The 18,566-nt window shown below is 47.7% G+C and overlaps 9 protein-coding genes across 9 annotated transcripts; 4 read left to right on the top strand and 5 right to left on the bottom strand.

Annotated features, from left to right (window-relative positions):
* Positions 1-16: 16 nt before the first annotated feature.
* F5147DRAFT_603993 (homeodomain protein 2) lies at positions 17-2,299 on the bottom strand. Its single transcript, XM_041432292.1, has 4 exons — positions 1,783-2,299; positions 1,613-1,726; positions 1,371-1,562; positions 17-1,318 (listed from the first exon to the last, which is right to left on the bottom strand). Exons 1-4 carry the CDS (start codon positions 2,245-2,247, stop codon positions 392-394), a joined length of 1,698 nt encoding a protein of 565 aa, XP_041298559.1. The 5' UTR covers positions 2,248-2,299; the 3' UTR covers positions 17-391.
* Positions 2,300-2,404: 105 nt separating this feature from the next.
* Positions 2,405-4,860, top strand: F5147DRAFT_750698 (homeodomain protein 1). The gene is made up of 4 exons (XM_041440166.1): positions 2,405-3,555; positions 3,607-4,046; positions 4,101-4,569; positions 4,622-4,860. The coding sequence occupies exons 1-4, from the start codon at positions 2,486-2,488 to the stop codon at positions 4,623-4,625; spliced, it is 1,983 nt and encodes a 660-aa protein (XP_041298558.1). The 5' UTR covers positions 2,405-2,485; the 3' UTR covers positions 4,626-4,860.
* F5147DRAFT_669556 (mitochondrial intermediate peptidase) lies at positions 4,845-7,533 on the bottom strand. The gene is made up of 4 exons (XM_041435481.1): positions 6,911-7,533; positions 6,346-6,862; positions 5,630-6,289; positions 4,845-5,572 (listed from the first exon to the last, which is right to left on the bottom strand). Exons 1-4 carry the CDS (start codon positions 7,418-7,420, stop codon positions 4,947-4,949), a joined length of 2,313 nt encoding a protein of 770 aa, XP_041298557.1. The 5' UTR covers positions 7,421-7,533; the 3' UTR covers positions 4,845-4,946.
* Positions 7,534-7,589: 56 nt separating this feature from the next.
* On the bottom strand, positions 7,590-10,107 carry F5147DRAFT_669553 (uncharacterized protein). The gene is made up of 7 exons (XM_041435480.1): positions 9,855-10,107; positions 9,687-9,785; positions 9,467-9,620; positions 9,183-9,399; positions 8,824-9,035; positions 8,598-8,729; positions 7,590-8,543 (listed from the first exon to the last, which is right to left on the bottom strand). Exons 1-7 carry the CDS (start codon positions 10,010-10,012, stop codon positions 7,896-7,898), a joined length of 1,620 nt encoding a protein of 539 aa, XP_041298556.1. The 5' UTR covers positions 10,013-10,107; the 3' UTR covers positions 7,590-7,895.
* Positions 10,108-10,884, bottom strand: F5147DRAFT_669550 (uncharacterized protein). The gene is made up of 4 exons (XM_041435479.1): positions 10,764-10,884; positions 10,511-10,715; positions 10,353-10,457; positions 10,108-10,302 (listed from the first exon to the last, which is right to left on the bottom strand). The coding sequence occupies exons 1-4, from the start codon at positions 10,838-10,840 to the stop codon at positions 10,288-10,290; spliced, it is 402 nt and encodes a 133-aa protein (XP_041298555.1). The 5' UTR covers positions 10,841-10,884; the 3' UTR covers positions 10,108-10,287.
* Positions 10,885-10,933: 49 nt separating this feature from the next.
* Positions 10,934-12,569, top strand: F5147DRAFT_669548 (eukaryotic integral membrane protein-domain-containing protein). The gene is made up of 6 exons (XM_041435478.1): positions 10,934-11,329; positions 11,392-11,561; positions 11,620-11,737; positions 11,789-12,000; positions 12,052-12,195; positions 12,247-12,569. The coding sequence occupies exons 1-6, from the start codon at positions 11,111-11,113 to the stop codon at positions 12,440-12,442; spliced, it is 1,059 nt and encodes a 352-aa protein (XP_041298554.1). The 5' UTR covers positions 10,934-11,110; the 3' UTR covers positions 12,443-12,569.
* A 27-nt stretch (positions 12,570-12,596) lies between these two features.
* F5147DRAFT_669546 (uncharacterized protein) lies at positions 12,597-16,074 on the top strand. The gene is made up of 12 exons (XM_041435477.1): positions 12,597-12,912; positions 12,969-13,013; positions 13,069-13,226; positions 13,279-13,484; positions 13,533-13,640; positions 13,690-14,539; positions 14,598-14,826; positions 14,882-14,991; positions 15,041-15,151; positions 15,210-15,326; positions 15,389-15,666; positions 15,718-16,074. Exons 1-12 carry the CDS (start codon positions 12,656-12,658, stop codon positions 15,967-15,969), a joined length of 2,721 nt encoding a protein of 906 aa, XP_041298553.1. The 5' UTR covers positions 12,597-12,655; the 3' UTR covers positions 15,970-16,074.
* Positions 16,075-16,133: 59 nt separating this feature from the next.
* F5147DRAFT_255480 (uncharacterized protein) lies at positions 16,134-17,893 on the top strand. Its single transcript, XM_041428864.1, has 12 exons — positions 16,134-16,314; positions 16,365-16,545; positions 16,603-16,686; positions 16,738-16,771; positions 16,828-16,899; positions 16,957-17,010; positions 17,064-17,134; positions 17,184-17,242; positions 17,298-17,433; positions 17,484-17,548; positions 17,616-17,653; positions 17,699-17,893. Exons 1-12 carry the CDS (start codon positions 16,293-16,295, stop codon positions 17,822-17,824), a joined length of 942 nt encoding a protein of 313 aa, XP_041298552.1. The 5' UTR covers positions 16,134-16,292; the 3' UTR covers positions 17,825-17,893.
* Positions 17,894-18,088: 195 nt separating this feature from the next.
* F5147DRAFT_768172 (uncharacterized protein) lies at positions 18,089-18,517 on the bottom strand (the record flags this gene model as incomplete). Its single annotated transcript, XM_041440936.1, has 5 exons — positions 18,089-18,101; positions 18,152-18,166; positions 18,220-18,307; positions 18,362-18,395; positions 18,455-18,517. The coding sequence occupies 5 exons, from the start codon at positions 18,515-18,517 to the stop codon at positions 18,089-18,091; spliced, it is 213 nt and encodes a 70-aa protein (XP_041298551.1).
* Between the last annotated feature and the right edge of the window lie 49 nt (positions 18,518-18,566).

Genomic DNA, 18,566 nt, shown 5'->3' with positions numbered 1-18,566 from the left:
AGACCACGTCTAAGATACGTCCAGCATTCAGTTGCAATTGTTTACAGCATACAACGGCAGGTACAAAGATCAGTACAACAATGACTATGTAACATCGAATGAGCAAAAGCAAAGATATTGTGCAAAGGGGAAAACACTTAAAAACAAGAGCAACGATTAGACAGCAATAGAATACAGCACAGGTCAAGATGTACTATCATAGACATAGGACATGCATGGTGCATGAGATCCGCTTCAGGGTATTAGATGAAGGGATGCAATGGGACGTTGCCGTAGCCTTTCGTCACCACTAGATGTTCCACAGCAGTGAGGCCTGGCGTGCCAAGGTAGAAAGCAAGCTCGATCTGGAGCATGCTGAACCGAAGTCCGTGGACTCCCACCACAGGGTGGCTCATGGTGGTGCGTGAACAGGATTCGCTGCTGGGGCCGCACCGAAGGAGAAGTCGAACGCCGGCGACTTCAGGATGTGCTCATTCCCGAATATACTAGGATTGAAGTCAAGCTGAAGTCCCTCCGCCGGTGAGGTAACGTTTTCCAAAGCATCACCGAATAGATCAGTCATGTTTGAGGAGAAATTGTACAAGGAGGTTGCAGGAGACGTAAGCTGTATCGAAGGTGAGGGGAATGGAGCTGGTGTCATGACGCTGGAAGAACTGCTCGATATGGAGCTCGCACTTGAGAATAGGCGGCCCTGTGAAGAACTCTCAGACCCGAATGAAGACGAACACCAGGGGGATGATGGCGAAGGTGAGGCGACAGACGCCTCTGAAACAGCTGGCGTGACACCCCGGTGAGAAACTGGGCTCCCGCGAGGGATGCGTTTTGGCAATGGTGCCATTTTTCGGCGAACCTTCTGCCCTTTTGGAGTCTCAGAAGTTGGCACCAATGTGATAGGCCTTGACTGAGGACTGGAGGTGTTGAAGACATGGCGGCGAGCTGCAGTTGCAGGAACGGAATGTAGGGGGGTACGGACGGGTGCGATATGCGTAGGTGGCCTCCGAATGAGGGCAGGCAGAGGCGCAGGGAAGGGCATAACCGTGATGGCAGCCACAGCTGCAAATGAATCGGCGCTACCGCATGAACGCGAACCAGAATCATCCAGTATGTTTATCCTCGAGAAACGATCTACGAGCCTATCAATGTCAAATGTAGGACGTCTGACAACTGTGGTCATTGGGCATCGGAACCATTTTGGCGCACCAAAATTGGTCACACCATTCCTCGATGGAAAAGGATCATACGAGCATGAAGACGATGGAAATGCGTGCAAAGGTGCCATGGGTTCGAGTGGATTGCATAGGTTGTCTGCGACAGCCATCTATGAGACCTTGTAAATAAAACAAAGATGAAAGGGGGGATACTACACGCACTATCTCGTCTCCTCGCTTGGTAGGAGAATGTGGAGGACTGGGAGGCGACGGGAGCGCCTTCTTTTCTTCCGGTACAATAAATTTCTCCATACGCTGGTACAAGTTATCCAAAGGAAGAGTGGCACCCTCGGCTACTGCTTTCTTCCTTAAAACTTTGCCCTCTTTCTTCATTCTATTGCGCTTGTTTTGAAACTTGGGATGATGAACATCAAGACTCAATGTGTACCGATAGATATGCGTACCCAAACATGAATCTGACGATACGTCATTGCTGATTTCTTTGCAAGAAAAGCCTTGTCTGCATGAGTTGGGAATGGGTTCTCTGCGAAGAAGTATTCGAGCAATGGAACATATTCCTGTTGCAAAGGCATTACACAAGGATGGGCAACAGAAGGAAGCAAATTGGACGTACATGATTAAATTTTGCTGAACTTGAAGTTTGTGTTTTATCGCCTGTTGGTGAGTGTTTAAGATAGGAGGCAACACCTTCTTCTCTCCACGTGACGAGCTGTCTGAGATATAGCTCGGTAAATACGGACAGGACTTTTTGATTTGGGCTATGGCGAACATTCGAAGGGTACTTGGTTGAGTATATAAGCGTTACAGCCGAGTGACAGACGTTTCGCAAGTCAGTTGCCCGCTTCTGATATGCTTGATCGATTGCTTGCGCGATTTCTGGACATGCACCTGCAGCTATGAGGGCAGGTTTAATTGAGGGAGGGTCAGGAAGGGACATGCTGGTAAGAGGTTGGCGTGGAGAAGATTGATATGCGGGTGAGCCCAGCGATGTCGGGTAGGCTATGCATAGGCGTTGGGTTTCTTGAGCACTTTGAATGATTCGCCTTAAGACTAAGTCTACAGCAGTCGCGCCGGCCATCGAAAACGTTGGATTTGAGTAGTGCCAGGTTTTGACCAAGTTGAAGTATATCTTGTGAACAATGATGTGTTTGACGCTATTTTTTGGTATTTTGGTAAGTAATAACGATTGTCAGTTTAAAATTGAAGTTCCGCATTGTCTGAATCTCGTCCAAACAAATACATATAATATAGACGTCGCTCAAGACTCTTAAGCACTATCTTCGAAATCTCATCTCTTCAAATCCAAACTCTACAGGATGGACAAAGATATACGGCAACGTTTTCAACAAGTAGAGAACGACCTAATTGATTCGATCCCGCGCGGCGATGACTCCCTAATGTCATTCAAGTCATCTTGGAATTCTCTGTACGCAGATTATTCCAGTTGTGTATCGGCAGGAGAACTATCCGATGACACTATATTTATTGCAAAATCGGTAGCTTCGAGGGTCGCTATCATTGCGAACTGTTTCTTTGACTTGCACAAAACACACAACAAATTACGGCACCAACTTCTTGATGGTATGGAGAACGTTTTAGATGGCCTCAGCCGTGTCAATATATCATCTCCATCAATGTCCACAGCACAAAATGCACCCTCCTCAGAATCTTCGCTACCCCCGTTCATCGAACCAGCATACAAATGGCTGCTTGCTAATATTCACAACCCTTACCCGTCTTCTGATACGAAAGCAACTATTGCCAGCAGCTCTGGATGTTCCATGAGCTCCGTTGCTGCCTGGTTCACCAGTGCTCGCCGTCGCATCGGCTGGACGACTATTTGCCGCAAATACTTTAATAACTGCCGAGCTGACACTATTGATGCTGCTTCTTGTGCTCTGGTCAAAGAAGACCCTTCCCGTGTACTTGCACCTGTCATCTCCCATGACTTTCAGCAGATGAAAGCTGCTACACACGATCTTTATGCCTCTACTTTCACCAAAAGCGCGCTTGCAGGTGACCTTGATGCAGTGGTCAAGGATATGACAGAGGAAGACAGATTGTCATTGGAACAGGAAAAGAAGGAGCGCACACAAGAGGAAAAGAAACGACGTGAGGAAGAGAAGGAGATGCGGAGAATTCAAAGGGCGCTTGATAGGCAGGCCCAGAAGGCGCGCACAGCTTTCGCTTCGTATCCATCTCCCGGGCACTCGCGCTCTCCATCTCCCATTCCCACTCTCGAGGAGTTGCGGACAGATGAGAGTGAAGACGAAGATGATTTCATTCCACCCGTTCTCGCTGGTCGGAAGCGGCGTGTCTCTGTATCGTCCGAATCTACTGATCATACGCAATCTTCATGTGCCGATCGTCCGATGAAACGCCTTCGGTAAGTCATCATCATGCATTGGGCTAACTGCCACTGATTGACATTTTTCAGGTCTAATGCGAAGGTTTTGACCCCCTTTGCGGATGCTTCCGCCTTGCCATCCCCCCCATCAAGTAGTGGTGGATTGGATGGTAATGACGAGGTCCAAATTATTGCCCCTCAGTCATCCTCAGGGTCTTCACGAAAGCGACGGCTATCAGACGCTGATGCTCACGCTGTGCCCAAGCGTCCGAGAGACCTCCATGTTGGACCACGCATTCATGCCGTGTCTGACCCTCTTCCCAAAGCATCCATTGCACTCGAGTCAAACATCAACGACTGGTTCCAGACGAATTTCTTTGAGATTCCTGGCCCAGTCGAGAACGTCGGTTTCGACCAGTTTGCCCCTGTTGACATTAAAATCTTCAACGGATACACGTTCCCTGACACACAAATAAATTCCATTGAACAACCCTTTCAACTAAAATACACCCAGCCTGCCTTGGTAGACTGTACGTCTGCACCATCATATCCTACGATTCCCAACTGATTGTTAGATGTGACAGTTACACCAAAATTGGCCAATTTGGAAGTTCACTCCCACGTTTCCGCTCCTACACCTGATCTAGGTGATCTCGACAATTTCCATTTTTTCAACGCGATATCTGCAATCCCTCCCAATTATTCTGGCGAGGTAGTTCAAGCATCTACGGCAATCGACACCACCTTCCAGCCACCAGTAGACCTTGTCAATCATATACCTTCGGACCCTTTCAGCTGGACGGATCTCTTGAACTCTGAGCAACCCTTCCTGTCCGACATTCACCAATTCTCGCTGCCATCGTCTTTCGATGACTTCTCACAACTATTACCAGAGATCGATCTCTCCGCGCTTCAGCTACCCCCGTCGTCATATGCTCCTCCACAACCTCGGCCTCCCTCACCTGCTGATGGTGCTCGTCTGGCAAAGCTAGAGCAACTCCAGCTTCTAAGGGAACAAACGCGTATACTGGAGCAGGATCTAGCAGTGTCTGTGTAAGCATTTTTGTTCTTTGCTGGCTGCTTTGTTTGCTTATTCTGGAGTTAGATGATCATCGAAATACTCGCTTCGCTTATGCTGTCCGTATAGGTTATGCGGCATATCAAGATATATGTAACATTATTCATATCGTATCTCTGCTCATCATCGTGCACATTGCATAATATACCCTGCATCATGCATCGTACGACGCTTATTCCGCATCTATCTTGTTACTCACTTGTTACATTTTATTTCCCATCGATTTACAATCGCTCTGAATGTACCGGAATCAAACAAAAGAAACCCTGTTGTAATTCCTGCGATAATCGCGTTCTAGGATCTAGTCAGAGATAACATATGCAGCAGTGAATAGTTTGATGTAGGATAGATCCTAATGTCTTTCCGGAACGACTCCATCTTCCATTCTCCATCTGCCAACTTCCCGCATCGCTTCTGCGTCGCCGACTTCTAGCTCAGGTGCATCGAGCAATGTACTGAGCATCAACCACGGGTCCCTCCCACCACCGTACTTCAGCACCTCCTGCTTGTACTTCTCTCCCAGCTCGCGGTTGAGTGGGTCAGTAGAAAAAATCTTCCGCCACACGTGTGATGCAATAGCACGATCGAAGTGATATGAATAATACGTGGCACCGTACCCAAAGAGGTGCCCGAATTGCGTCTGGAAGGACGTCCCGGGTGCATGCGGGATCAGACCGCGAGTATTATACAAGCTTGCGAGAGCAGTCGTCGAGTCGAAGCCCGGCTCAAGGACAGAGGGGGAATGGTATGCCTGATCAAGCAGGGAAAGTAAGATATGATTATGGCTATCGATGTACCGGCAAGGATCTTCGTGGTGGTTTCCAGTTTGGTTGATGATAGAAGAGCCGTCGGTGTCGAAGAGGGAGAGAACTTTTGGGGAGTTGAGGAAGTGCTCCATGAGGATAGAAGGTAGTTCGACAAAGTCGGTTGCACAGCGCGTCCCTGCAACATTGTGGTACTCTGTTCGACCGATCATGGCTTGAAATTTGTAATTCATCAATAGTCATGATCTCAGCGAGAATGATGAACTCTCACAATGCATGGCATGTCCCATTTCATGGAACAAGGTCTGAACTTCATACCATTCGAGAATGGTAGGGCCCCGAGCAGCAGATGGCGGTACAAAATCGCAAAGCAGGACTACCAGTGGCAGCTGGAACTCACCATGCTCGCCGCGTAGTCTGTGCCGCTTAATTGCCTCGAATTCGATAGAGGGACCAACGAATTCATCTGTTCCGGGTACTTGTAGGTCGCCAGCTTCATCGTCGTCATCCGTTCGTCTGGAGCATCGAACAGTGTAATGTGCGGCTCCGCGCGATTTCCCACTACGGGCGAAGAGATCAGCATATATCCAGCCAACGACGCCTCTATCTTCATCAACCACTTCTAGTTTGTGCACGTCAGAGTGCCATACTTCGCTAAATGCGACATCAACGGGTCGTAACGTTATTCCATAGAGGTGTTTAAATAGTCGTGAAAGGCCCATAAATACACGTCCGAGTGAAAGAGGGGGGAGAGGAACCGGTGGTGCTGGCGGTTCGGGTGGGCAATAATAATCTCTATCCCACGCCTGGATAATAGGAAGGTTCGCCGATTTAAGATGCGCTTGCTTCCGCAAACTCAATGTATGCAATGCTTTGCTAGCAACGAGCGTGGTCCGGTCCAAGAAGGTACCCAAAAAATGATTGACATTTTCTACGTAACAGGAACATCAGGATTGGCTGAACATGCTACCACATGTAACCGCTCACCCGGAGTTTTCGCCATTTTGTCGCTGAGCGTCATGCCAGCGTAGCTGTTCCAGCCTACAAGGCGGCTCAGCTGAGCACGCGCATTCAGCAGCCGCTCAAGGCGGTCAATTTGCTCTGCATTGCTCGTGTGACCTGCCATGTACACTTTTCTTCGCGGTTCTTCATCAGGCGCCGCGCGCATGATCATATAGGCTTGGTGAGAGCCCGGATAAACCAGTAAGTCCTTTTGCGTAAAAAATGCTTGTCTTTGAAGACGAGCGCCCATCCCTTGGTCCTTCAAACCTTCGAGCTCGGAGGGCTTGATCTTCACCGGCGGCCGCGGAGCAGAAGCTTCCGTGACGAACTCGTGACCCACAGACAGAATCTCGGACGAAAGAGACACAAATCTCTCCCTTTGTTCCGGGGGAAGTTTGATAGCAGACTTTTCGAAATCGTGCCAGAATATCAACGCCGTCTGAAGTGCCTCCCGACTGAGGGACTTGACGATTTCTGGGTCGTGTAATACAGTGTGCAGCACCTGCCAAAGGAGGTGACACCTTGAGATACGAAAAAGTGAATGACTCACTTCATATAACCCGACATGAGTATTCAGTACATTCATGAACTCGCATAATTTCTCGTAGCTCTCTGTAGCGCAATCCACCCACTGAGCATCAGGATGTGCATTCCGCAAGAGCTCTGCCAGGTCGATAACACCACACAGGAGATCGCTGAGTCTGTCTAGATTCTTGATCACTTTGAAGAGCTCGGATCGAGATTCCCTAGCCCGCAATATTCGTTCTGTTAGGAGTTGCGCGCGTACGAGGGTCGAGTCAGCGAGCGCACTGAACGCAGCTGGCGTTGTCAGTTGAGGATGCTGAAAAATGCCTGTGACAAATAACGGTGAGGCTTTCTGCCCTGTCTGCGGTTGGTCGAAGAGAGAGACCAGTTCTGCATCATCCGAGGACGGAGGTCTCACCAGAGTTGATGCTGTTCGGCGAACCAAACCAAGTTCATGAGCACGAAGGTCACCACGAAACTTTGGTACAGATCGTGATATCTTCTTGAAAGCATTCTCCGCGATACGTGCAATCATTCGACGGCGCTGGTGTTGAAGCAAAGTCCACCGAGGTGTGACTTTGGACTTAGTCCGATAATTGCACCCGCATAATTATTACCTAAAAGCAAAGGACAAGTGGACCAACTGGCAACAGCATCGGCCTCGAAAAAAACTCAGTGTCCTTATCAGTTGGAAGATTGTTACACTTGTGAAAACAGTATCACGATCACTAATAAATTGCATATGGGGATACAAGATGAGGTGATAAGCTCGACGCGTTCTTTTTTTGAAAAAATGAATAGATATATAGTACAAACGTGGAGGATCAAAAGTTCATTGCTGTATCATCACTGCAAAACCTACATAGGTCAGAGGGAGTAATAAGATGAATGATTAGACTAGGCTGATCAATGGATGAGGCTTTGCTGGTATGTGGAATATTATGGAGTGCGAGTAAAATGGGGAAAAAAGAATAAATGCCATGAGTCGAATGAAGCAACGGAATAGAAAATTATACACTCCGCAATCCTTCCAGGGGGACTGGTGACAAGCCGAACTCTCTCTGGCTGTCGATGTCCATCGCATCTCCTTTGCCATGTGTCGGGAGCGAAGTGTTACTACTGGTGCCGGAGCGGCCGGTATCTCCGTTGTATTCATAACCGTTCAGGGAGGTTGAACCACTGCCACCAGGTGGTAGGACGTCAGAAGGCGCAGAGATCGGTTCCACGGCGTAGAACCAAAATTTGCTCTTCTTTTTCCCTCCAAGCTGTTCAACTGCAATCTCAGTTGGTTTGACAGCTGCTGCGCCATTCGCTTTCGCCTTCGAGACGCCGTTTGAATTCTCGGCTGGCAAGACTGGGGGCCAGCTTGCAGATGTAGAACTCATTGTGCTTTCTTCCGTTCGAGCACGTTTTGATGGACGCTCCACAGGTGTCTCTTCAGAAGGGCCGAGACGAGCCGACCTCCTTTCACCTTTCCATTCAAAGGCAGACAAATCAGGGGATGGTCGCTTGGTTTTTGTGGCACGGGTGGATCTCCGCTGCGCAGTAGCAGCCGGCTGTCGACGGCCGTGTGATCGGGAACTACCAAAGTTATCCTCCGCAAACGGCTCGTCATCATAGTCATTGTCTTCCTCAAATTGATATTCATCGGCGTCATCCTGATCATAAAAACAAGTTAGCAATCGAAATCAAACTTGATGCCAACCGCTTGCCTCCCCACTCTCGGCGTCGTGATACACGTAGTCGGGTCGACGAGTTTGTCGTCGCGTGCGAGTCTGTCGAATTTCAGCTTGTGCCATGAGTATCTGACGCTGCTCTATCTTCTTGCGGGCCCTTTGTACGCGCTGAACAATCGGAGAGTAAGCGTTTCAAGTAGCGTTTCAAGTGAAAGTGGGATCTATTATTTTTTACTACTAATCAAGACAAACAAATACTCACCGCTAAATCCGCATCAACAAGGTCTATCCGGCTTTCGAGTGCCTTCACGAGTGCAGTATGGGCCTGTTCTAGTTTGTTTTTACGATCGCCTTGCGGGGAAGATGCTTTCAGCTTCTCAATCACAGAAATATACTCTGCACGCGTTGAAGAGACTGCCTGGAACGTCGCAGTGATTTTCCAGGGGTTAGTTGAAACGTATATCCGTGGGGAATCTAAGATAGATCAGAAACGGGAGTCAGCCGGAAATCCTTACAGACGGCTAACGCCGGATAACATGGGGGCCAAAAAAATGCGGCCTCGCACCAAATACACACAAATAGGAAAGAGGGCGAGGAGCTTGAAATGAAAGACACACGAACCATCTGCGACCCAATACCGCTTGCGTTGTGCATCCTGGCCTAATGGAACAAGTTGTAAATTCTGCTGGCTCTTGGAATCATTGGATTCAGGAGGAGCAGTTTCAGGGTCTTTCTTCTTGTGCTTGTTCTGCATCACGCCCCACGCGCGATCCACAGTGCCTTTTATGTCAATGGAATGCGTAAGTTGCAATTCCACGAGTTGGCGAAGAACTTGGAGCTGTATGGAATGTAGCGTGACGCGCGCTCAGGGGTAATTCGTACAGCATGGCAAGACAATGACAAACTTTGAGATCCCAATCGGCTGCGAAAAACCCGCCTTCTAAATCGGCAAAAGGGTTCACATTCGCCCCAAGTTCGTCGTCCCAAAACACAGTTCGCTCCGATGCCTTGAATGCATCTGCAAGGACAGCATTCAAAGTGGAAGAGATCTGATCAATACTGACAAAACACAACGACGGTCAAACATTCCCCTTGTGTGAACGAGCTGTGGCAAACAATGTTCACCTCAAATTACGCGTCTGCGGTCGCAGATTCAGTATAAATTGCTGTAAAATCTTTTGGAGTATGGGATCTGGACCATGCGTCAAGAGGGCATTTTCAAAGCTGTCATCGGGGGAAATCGCGTGTTTAGTTGACGCGAGTGAGGTGCATGTAGTGCGGGTGTGTGCTCACTCCATCGGTGTCTCCAATCCCTCCAACTTCAACCTCAGATTCGTGAACTTGCATATGAAAGAGTACACAAATAGTGACTCCCATCTATCGGAGGGGTGTTTAGCATTTGAGGGAGGGCAGATGTGCCCTTTCTTTTCTGTCTGCGGTGCAGCAGACATGATGCAGAGAATGAACGTGAAGGAAAGGGTCAAGAGTGGTCACGGATTTATGACCCGCATCATCCGTGGCTACTTATATCAAACCAACCTAACAAATATGTGGCAATAGTGGAACCCCAGGCACTTCGCGTGTAAAATACATAAATTTCAAGCAGTCTACAAGGACATGATGATGATAAGAAGATAGTCGTCGCCACTGAAATTCTGCACCGCCTGGCCCGCACAAAACCAGTCTTTGAGCCGAACGCAGTGCTGAACGCGATTTTTTGTAAATATTATCCTGGACCAACCTAACCAATGCCGTGAGACTTTGCACGGACCGTCATAAAATTGTACATACCTTGGGAATATCGTGGTGCTCGCTGAGCGACTCAAGTTTAGCATTAAGCTCGTTGACGCGATCCTTGTGCGTCTTACGAGCCAATTGAGCTACTTTACTTTCGAGCTGGACTTTCGCGTCAATATTTGAAGAGTTTTCATCTTGAGCACAAAACTCACCCTGCGCCTTTGCGCTTCCTCAAAACGTCGTTCTGCGTCCGTTTTTCTGGCATCACTCCCTGGTAGAGCTGGAGAACTGCTACCCGACGCTGAACCACTAGCAAGTTCTGCCTCCTCTTTGAATAATAAATCCTTCACTCGTTCACGCTCGCGGTCCTTCGCACTATCAGATTGCGAGTTTGGCTTGGGTTTAGATTTCTTCTTTCTGCTTATCTGTCAGGTGTACTGAATGGTAAGAACTAATGATACATACTTCTTCACGATACCTCCTTCAGCAACACCGCCCTTGAATTTGAGTGAGCCTCCTGGGCGAAAATCGTAGTCCGCCATCGGGGGCTGCCTGAGCAGATGACGAGGTGAAGCAAGGAAGGCTTGCTGACGTAAGGAAGCCATTGTGCTTTCAAGTAAACAGCGGCAAACTCCCAACTGGCACTCCGGTGGTACAGTTTGCCCTTGCGACATTGGGCTCATTCAGTGCAACAATTTCAAGGATTCTCTCGACAACGGCGACGGTCTCCACTACACTCTCGTGAGCTTTGGTTCTAAATAGGACCTCTATTAGCCATATCCAACGACTTTCCCTGGTTTTGACGTGTCGCAATGGCTATCCTTTCGACACCGCTGCAATACATCAAATCTGTACCACCAGTGACGCGTTTTTTTACTGCGGCTACTTTAGCTTCCTCCACATTGTATCTTTGGATAAGATGGACAACAGGCCCTACACCGGTTGCCTACTTGACATTGGTACCTGGAACAAGCCTATTCTTTCCTTGGACCTTTGCAACCTCAGCCCTGGTCGAAATAAGCATTATCGAGGCAAGCATTGTTTTACTGACGGTCAAGGACGAAATGTATTGATACTAAACAATTTTTGATAGCTCATCATTTCACTCCTTGTCATTCCCGCTTCGTTAGCTTATTTTGAGCGCCTGTGGGGGACGGTCGAAACTCTCAAGTTTATTATCGTATGCGTGACCGGACCGAATATTATCGGGTGCGCCTTCAACTGGATTGAATTTGCTGTGACGCGTAATGCCGAGTTGTTCTTGTAAGTTTCTCACACATCTTGCGACGGCAGCGCCTCCTCACATCCTTGGACAATGCAGGTATGGCATGGAGTATCACGGTCAAATGGCACTATTTATTAGCCTGCTTGTTTCATTTACTCAAGTTATCCCCGAGCACCAAGTTCAAATTTTGGGCTTTATCAAGGCCCGCGTCAAGGTAAACAAAAAATCGACCATCACTTGTCGATCTGACCCACGGCGTTTGTAGAGGTTTCCTATGGCATACTTGACTTTTTCGACCATAATGACATTACTTGGCTTCCAAAGCCCATATATTCTCATCCAGTTTGGCTGGTTTGTGTCATGGGTATACCTCCGCTTCTATAAGCGCAATGTTGGCGACTCCCTAGGAGGGGTAGTGTCATACGGAGACCGGAGCGAAACATTTGCTTTGACAAGCTGGTTCCCACCATTCCTTCAGTGAGTATTTCATTTATTTTTTTTCCCCTGCAGATACCATTTTTTTCCCAGCACACCGCTATCATTGCTAGGAAACACAGTATACAAACTTGCAACACGTCTCCACCTTCTTCCCACTTCTGTGCCTCACGACATTGAGTCTGGAGGGTATAGTCAGGTGCCAGGTGGAGCTCGAGCCGAAGCTGAAAGGCGACGGTCAGTAATCGCTTGCCTTATCCAATCAACCCTGTTGACTGTTACTTCCAGGGCACTTGCACTGAAGGCACTTGACCAGCGACTGGCTAACTCCTCTAGTGGTTCACCAACCCAGAGCGGAATATCTCAGGCTCAGTCTTCAAGACCCTCGCCTGCCGCGCCTGCCCCAGCACAAAATGAAAGGAAACCTAGCCCTGTGGAGATGGATGTAGCAGACACATCAGGCTCTGATGATGGGAGAAGATAGTGTACGGCCTAATGATCATCAGCAGCTAATATCCATGGAGCACATCTCGCGTCTTCACTTTCATTTGTCCAACTACATAGCAATAGCCCTCATGGTTACGTAATATACCAAGTCTGTTGACCACGTCGGACTATAGTCTATTTCTGAGTTTACCAGCCTGGTGAAACATTACATATAGTCCAAATATCGCCGGACATTAACGATCTCGTATGTATGGCTCGGCGACCGTCTACAGTGTCAGTCGCATCGTTTGGTTCGATCAAGAACCTTGCAGAACTGTCTCATTTGACTTCAGCATCAACATTCACGCCATCTCCTTCAGCACCAAACTTCCCTCGTTCGGTCCCATCCACTCATTTTTCGAGCGTGCAATCCACCAGGGTACAGGATGAGACCGCGGACATAGACCCAGATGAATTGTTTGCGAAATGTACTATTCCCGAGGTCAAGGCGAAACAAGTTCAGTTAAGGTGCGTCAAAACCTACCCGTGTCAGTCGCCTTCCTTGGCTCAAGACAATATTTCAGATCGGACGCTGAAGCCAAGCAGGAGGAGCTTCGTGTTATGGTCGGGTGCGTGCTCTTTCATGAATGCACTTCGCGCTTTGACTGTACTTTGAAAGCGCAGGGAACGGTATCGCGATCTCCTACAAGCCTCAACGTCCATAATTTCCATGTCAAAGTCCGCAAGGCGTGTTCAAGAGGCATTCCAAGAAACTAAAGATGCTATTGCGTCTCAGCAACAGCCATCCAGGGAAAATCGTACTTCGAATGTAGGCAAGGAAGGTCAGTACCAGTCTGTCCAATGACATTGCATCACTTCATATTCATATTTCAGATTCGCATTTGCAAACATTGCAGGTGCTCTCTGCCCACATAAAGTTGCTTCTTGATGCCCCAGAACATCTATGGCGGCTTATTGAAAGAGAAAAGTATCTTCATGCCACCTGGTTATTCATGCTGGCACGCGTTGTGCACCGGGCACTTTCTCATGATGATGACCAAGATGAGGATAGTTGGTTGAACCAAGGCGTTAACATCATGGTAAATTCCTTGCTAAATGCATTTCTTATTCTGACATTTTGCATTCAGGAGCAATTTCCACTCATCCAGCGACAGTGGGAGACCATATCTCATTTTCGCTCTCAGATTGTCCATAGAGCCACTCTGTCTCTGAGGATACATGAAAAGTCACCCGAGGTCCGCTTTTTTATGTTGTGCGCGTTGTCTTCTCATGTCCTTAATCCAGGACACCTGTGCAACTATTCTGACTCTCCATATTCTCGAATCAAGACCTTTGACAGACACTTTGACGACATATCTCTCCCAGAGAACGCGGACTATGCATACATCGGTTTCAAAAAACTCAATTATCACGACAACTGCAACCCCCAATAGCGTTCCTATGACACAGACCAACGGTCATCCTCTTGGGGCTTCCAAGCTGGTGCAGTCTAAATGCACTTCTCCCAATGACAGACTTCAAGAAGTGAAGTCCTCACTGCTAATTCTTGTCGAGGTAATATCAAGGACCGTAAATTGCGCTCGGAACGTATTCCAAAGTCTGAGACCCACGCAGCCAGCCCTGGCAATTCGCGTGCTGGAGCAGATGCATACCGAATCGCTCGCCGTATCTAACTCAGAGACTGCACTTCCTTTTGAACTGGCTTTGAGTACCCAAACGATTCTTTCTGGACTTCCATCGTCGTCATACTTCACCCTCCTTCCAGCTGACATCAAGTCATACAAACCTTATATCGAATTATCTTCCGCTTCGTCTTCCGTGCCAGGACACTTTCTGGAGGATAAATTACGAACTTGGTTTAACCAGTCTTGCTCTATACTTCGGGATTCTTTGGACCGCTGGCTGCTGGAGTTGGACAGCGTGAAGAGCGTTTGGAATGTTAGATCCTCCCTACGAAAGTGGCTACTCACATCGGGGTTGGTGAAAACGGAGCAGACGGCACTCGATACTTTATTTGAAGAAGCTGTCAGAAAGCGAGTGAGCGCCATATGGACCGATACCATCCACAGGGCGAAAGAGCTGTTCTTGAAGGCGTTATCTACACTTACTGCAGGTAGTGGTGTCATTGCTGAAGGTATGTATATTGGTGCTCTTTGTAAAAATATGGTTCAAAAGGACTGCTCGACCATCAGAGTTTTCTCCTCTAAACAGCATATATGTACCCCAGTCTGTTCCGCCTCCACCCCTGACAGGAAGTGGACCTGCAGCGTACGAACTCCCGTACCAAACGTATAAAACAGTGTTGCAATCACAACTTCGTGGTCGGACACCTCGCCTGCAGACTTTTTTAAACATTCTGGAGGAATCTGCAGCTTCATTGCAAAAAGACTATACCCGTATTAGTTTGGATCAGAACAGCAAGTATGTTCATATCTTTGTTTCATTCGACTATCTTTGATTAAGCTGCGGCATCCAGAAGGTTAGCCCGCAATCTAGTTGAGGCATATCTCCCAGAGGCGAAGGCTTTTTGTTCTATGATCGCCGACGCTCTTGCTTCGACTGCCGATGAGCTGATGAACCAGTCAGGTAAGACGGCACCACACCCGAATGCCTTCCAAACTCACCAGACAAAAAGACACCGCTCCAGCGATGAGAAATCTGATTTTCCTCAGTCGAGTGGCGGTCGAAATATCATTGACATCGCCTTTCCTTGACAATATAGGTTGTGACGAGGTTGTTGCACTGCGTATGTTGATCATATCACCAACTTGACATACTTGATTACTAACAACTGAGTCGTCTAGAATTTCGAGACAAAACAGGTTTACTATTCGACCGAATCATCAACCGGTGGAGGGAGCACACTATTTCTTCTGCCATCTCAGTATATGATGACGCAAAATTTCATTTAACACTTTCTGGTCTGTTCTTTGTTTGCCTTGCAAGACGTTTCTCTAACACCATCCAATATACCCTGTTACAGGGCCATCACCAGCCCTGATGGAAAGCTTACATGCTTTATCGACTTCCTTGCACAGCTTGGGTCTCACGCACCATCCATCACAACTCACTAGCATAGCGTCATCACTCTTTAGCTTATTCATCGACAAATTCACCCGTGATATGCCGAATGGCGATACAGGTCGGAATGTACAGATGTTAAATGATGCAAACTTCCTGCGATGTCTTGCGTTGGTCTGGCCTTCCGAGGCACTCGAGACATATTCACTTGACAGACTGATCGCTGCGCTGCAGTCGGAAGTATGTATCCGTTACTATTGCGATGCAACATCCTAACAATGGGATTTATAGGTTCAATCTTCAGGGGGACATCTACAACCTGATCCAGAACAAGCTGCCAAGGAATACTTGATGAGGACTCAAATGTTACTGTCAGCACTTCTTCCGCCTACTTCTTCCATGCAACCCGCAAAGGAAAGTGCAGATAAGATAAGTGCACTACTGACCTATGGTGTGCCTGGGGCAGACACGACATTTTTGTCAGCTGTGGAGCTTGCCAAGGTTTCTACTCGGTTTCCTTTATTGCTGGTGGAGACTCGATAGGGGCTGAGTAGATGTGTTCACAGCTATTTCTACAATATGAACCTGTTTCGATCAACACATTGATATTGTGCTCTCAGGATATCATTCGACGATTGTCTGCATTTACTCGTGTTTGGAAACATCAACCCGCGTTCTGTGAATTTCTTGTATCAGCCGGGCGCAATGTTAGAACGTACGTAAATAACAATATTCGGACTTGATCCGACAGCGGGCAGATCTGCAGGACTGCATTGACATGATGTCCGAATCGCAGTTCCTCCACTATATACTACGTGGATCAATAGCCTCACTAGTTGATCCACTGGCCGTGCGCGCCACATTCAATGGTCGATTTATATGTATCTCGTAAGTGGTCAGTTTGATGGTGAGTTTTCACTGCTAAGAGTTTTGCAAAGTCCCTTCATCAAACCTAAAGCATCTTATCCCTCTCTACCTCTTCTTCTTGATAACTGGGGGACATATTCTATTGCCAGTCATCATCACTACTGCCCTACTCCATAGGAAGTTGTGCTGGCATCCAACCTTAATAAATCTGTGCGTGACGTGCGTGTGCTACTCGATAATACACTGTCTCTAGTAAGTGGTCCTGATCTTCACAATTCCATCAAATGATTCGAGCATTATACATATCAGTCTATACACAGGGGAAGACGTCCATCCTCGCTACCAAACAGTGTGTACAGTTCAAGCAGCGATGATATACGGAGCTGCCCCAATGTGAGTTGTCATCTCATTACCAAGCTTGGTGCACGTTTGACTGTCAGCCAGGGCCACCGTTGCGGTTGTCGGCGTCGCTATCCATGTAGGTTCCTGCGGTAGTTTTTCTCTGCCCCAATGTCTGACGCGTATAATCGACAGACCTGGATAACTATTCAAAACTTTGAACACCACTTTGCTGAGAAGTTCCCTCGGTGGCTTTGCAGGTTCCTAGCGAGTACACGGCAAAATTGTATGAATTCAAATCGCGCTAACTTTGAGCCGATTCAGATAATATCACCGCCGTATATCGTGTTCGCAGGGTTTTCAATCGGTGCATCGATTGTCTGTAGCCCAGCCTCACGACGTGAAATTACGATTTGACGAAATATTTACAGTTAACAAAACTACACAAGGCCTCCGCACAACCGTTTAATGGTCTTTTCTGCACGTCTTATGTGCACTCCTTGTGAGTATACATACGCATGTTTTCAAGAGATGTTTACCGAAATTTTTAGAGCATTGGCAGTTCCAGGGTTCTGTGTCGCGATGATGGCATCGGTATTATGTTTTGAAGGTAACGTGGTGTTACAGTACTTGCGGTGATAGTAACTGATCCTGTATTCTCTCAGCTGCTATCGCCATCCAATATTACCATAGATGGAAACGTATCAAGAATTCGTTCCCGCTCCTAGCGCCTAGGCGACCTTCAACCGCATTCATTTTCAGAGTTGGCCTGTTTTGCTTGTATTCGTGGGTGGCTCTAATGTGCGTGGAAGATTACGTGCGAGATTTGTGATGTACTCATGGCCAACTAGGGCAGCCATTATATTTTTGACCAAGCAGCCCATAGCTGGGACTTATTATATGATCCCTGCAGCTTGTGAGCAGTTTTCAACTTCATTTGTGATAATGCGGGCTTGGAGTATTAATGATTTTGTTGCCTGCAGTCCCTTTGGCCTCAGCACTCGTGTTTGGATTACAAAAGGTAGGAGAGTGAGTTGGCACGAACGAGTTCTGACGGACACAACAGGATATGCTCTACGCTTGGCTCCCTTGTCTGCGTACGCAGAAGCTGGCTGGAGCAGCACCAGAGATACCGAATGCTCGTTCTGCTCCCTCAAATTCATTACTGCACGCCACTTCAGTTGAGCCATAGCAGACGAGACTCGCGTGTATTTGTCTCAAGCACACATTCGTCATTGTGCGTTACACGCAAAGTGACTTACCAAACAGGACCATGGGGGATCGCATCGCAACATTCTCTGGACAAATATATGGTCCGATAAAGGCCTATCATTTAGCAAGTGACTGCACGGAATGCGTGGATGAAGGAAAGGAGATACGATACAGAGCGCCTGTCCAACCGAGCCGAAGGTATACGACACGCGAAAATGGAACACATATTAACGAGATGAGTAAGTTATGCCCCTCCGCTGTCCAAACATGAGCACAAAGGAGCACTTTAAAAGAGAGCATCACGTACACAAGAATGTTATTTCTAGAAAACCGATATCAGTTTGCGAAGCATGAGGAACAACGTGGAAGACGCACATTGGGATGTGGATGAGTTTTACGAAGTATCCAATGAAACCCATAACAGCAAAGCCAACAGCGACTGCCCTACAGATCTGGATGAACTCTGTAATTGTACTTTCAGCACCATATGGTGTATTAGATGAAACTCAAAAGGCACCTTTTTGCGATGGCTTCGTGCAACGTGTAAGGAACTGACAAGCAGGACAAGTCAGCAAACTTCACGCATGATTCAGAGTTCAGCGATGCTAACCTGGTTGCCGTCGCGAATGAACTGCTGAGGAATATCAATGAACTCCTTCAATTTTTCAGACATGGTAGTTGGTAAGTGAGAAATGTGTTCGAAGTGCTTGACCACGTCTTCC

Source organism: Suillus discolor (genome assembly GCF_016758755.1).
Source record: "Suillus discolor strain FC423 chromosome Unknown F5147scaffold_4, whole genome shotgun sequence".
NCBI lineage: Eukaryota > Fungi > Basidiomycota > Agaricomycetes > Boletales > Suillaceae > Suillus > Suillus discolor.
This window is presented reverse-complemented; position numbering and strand designations above follow the sequence as displayed.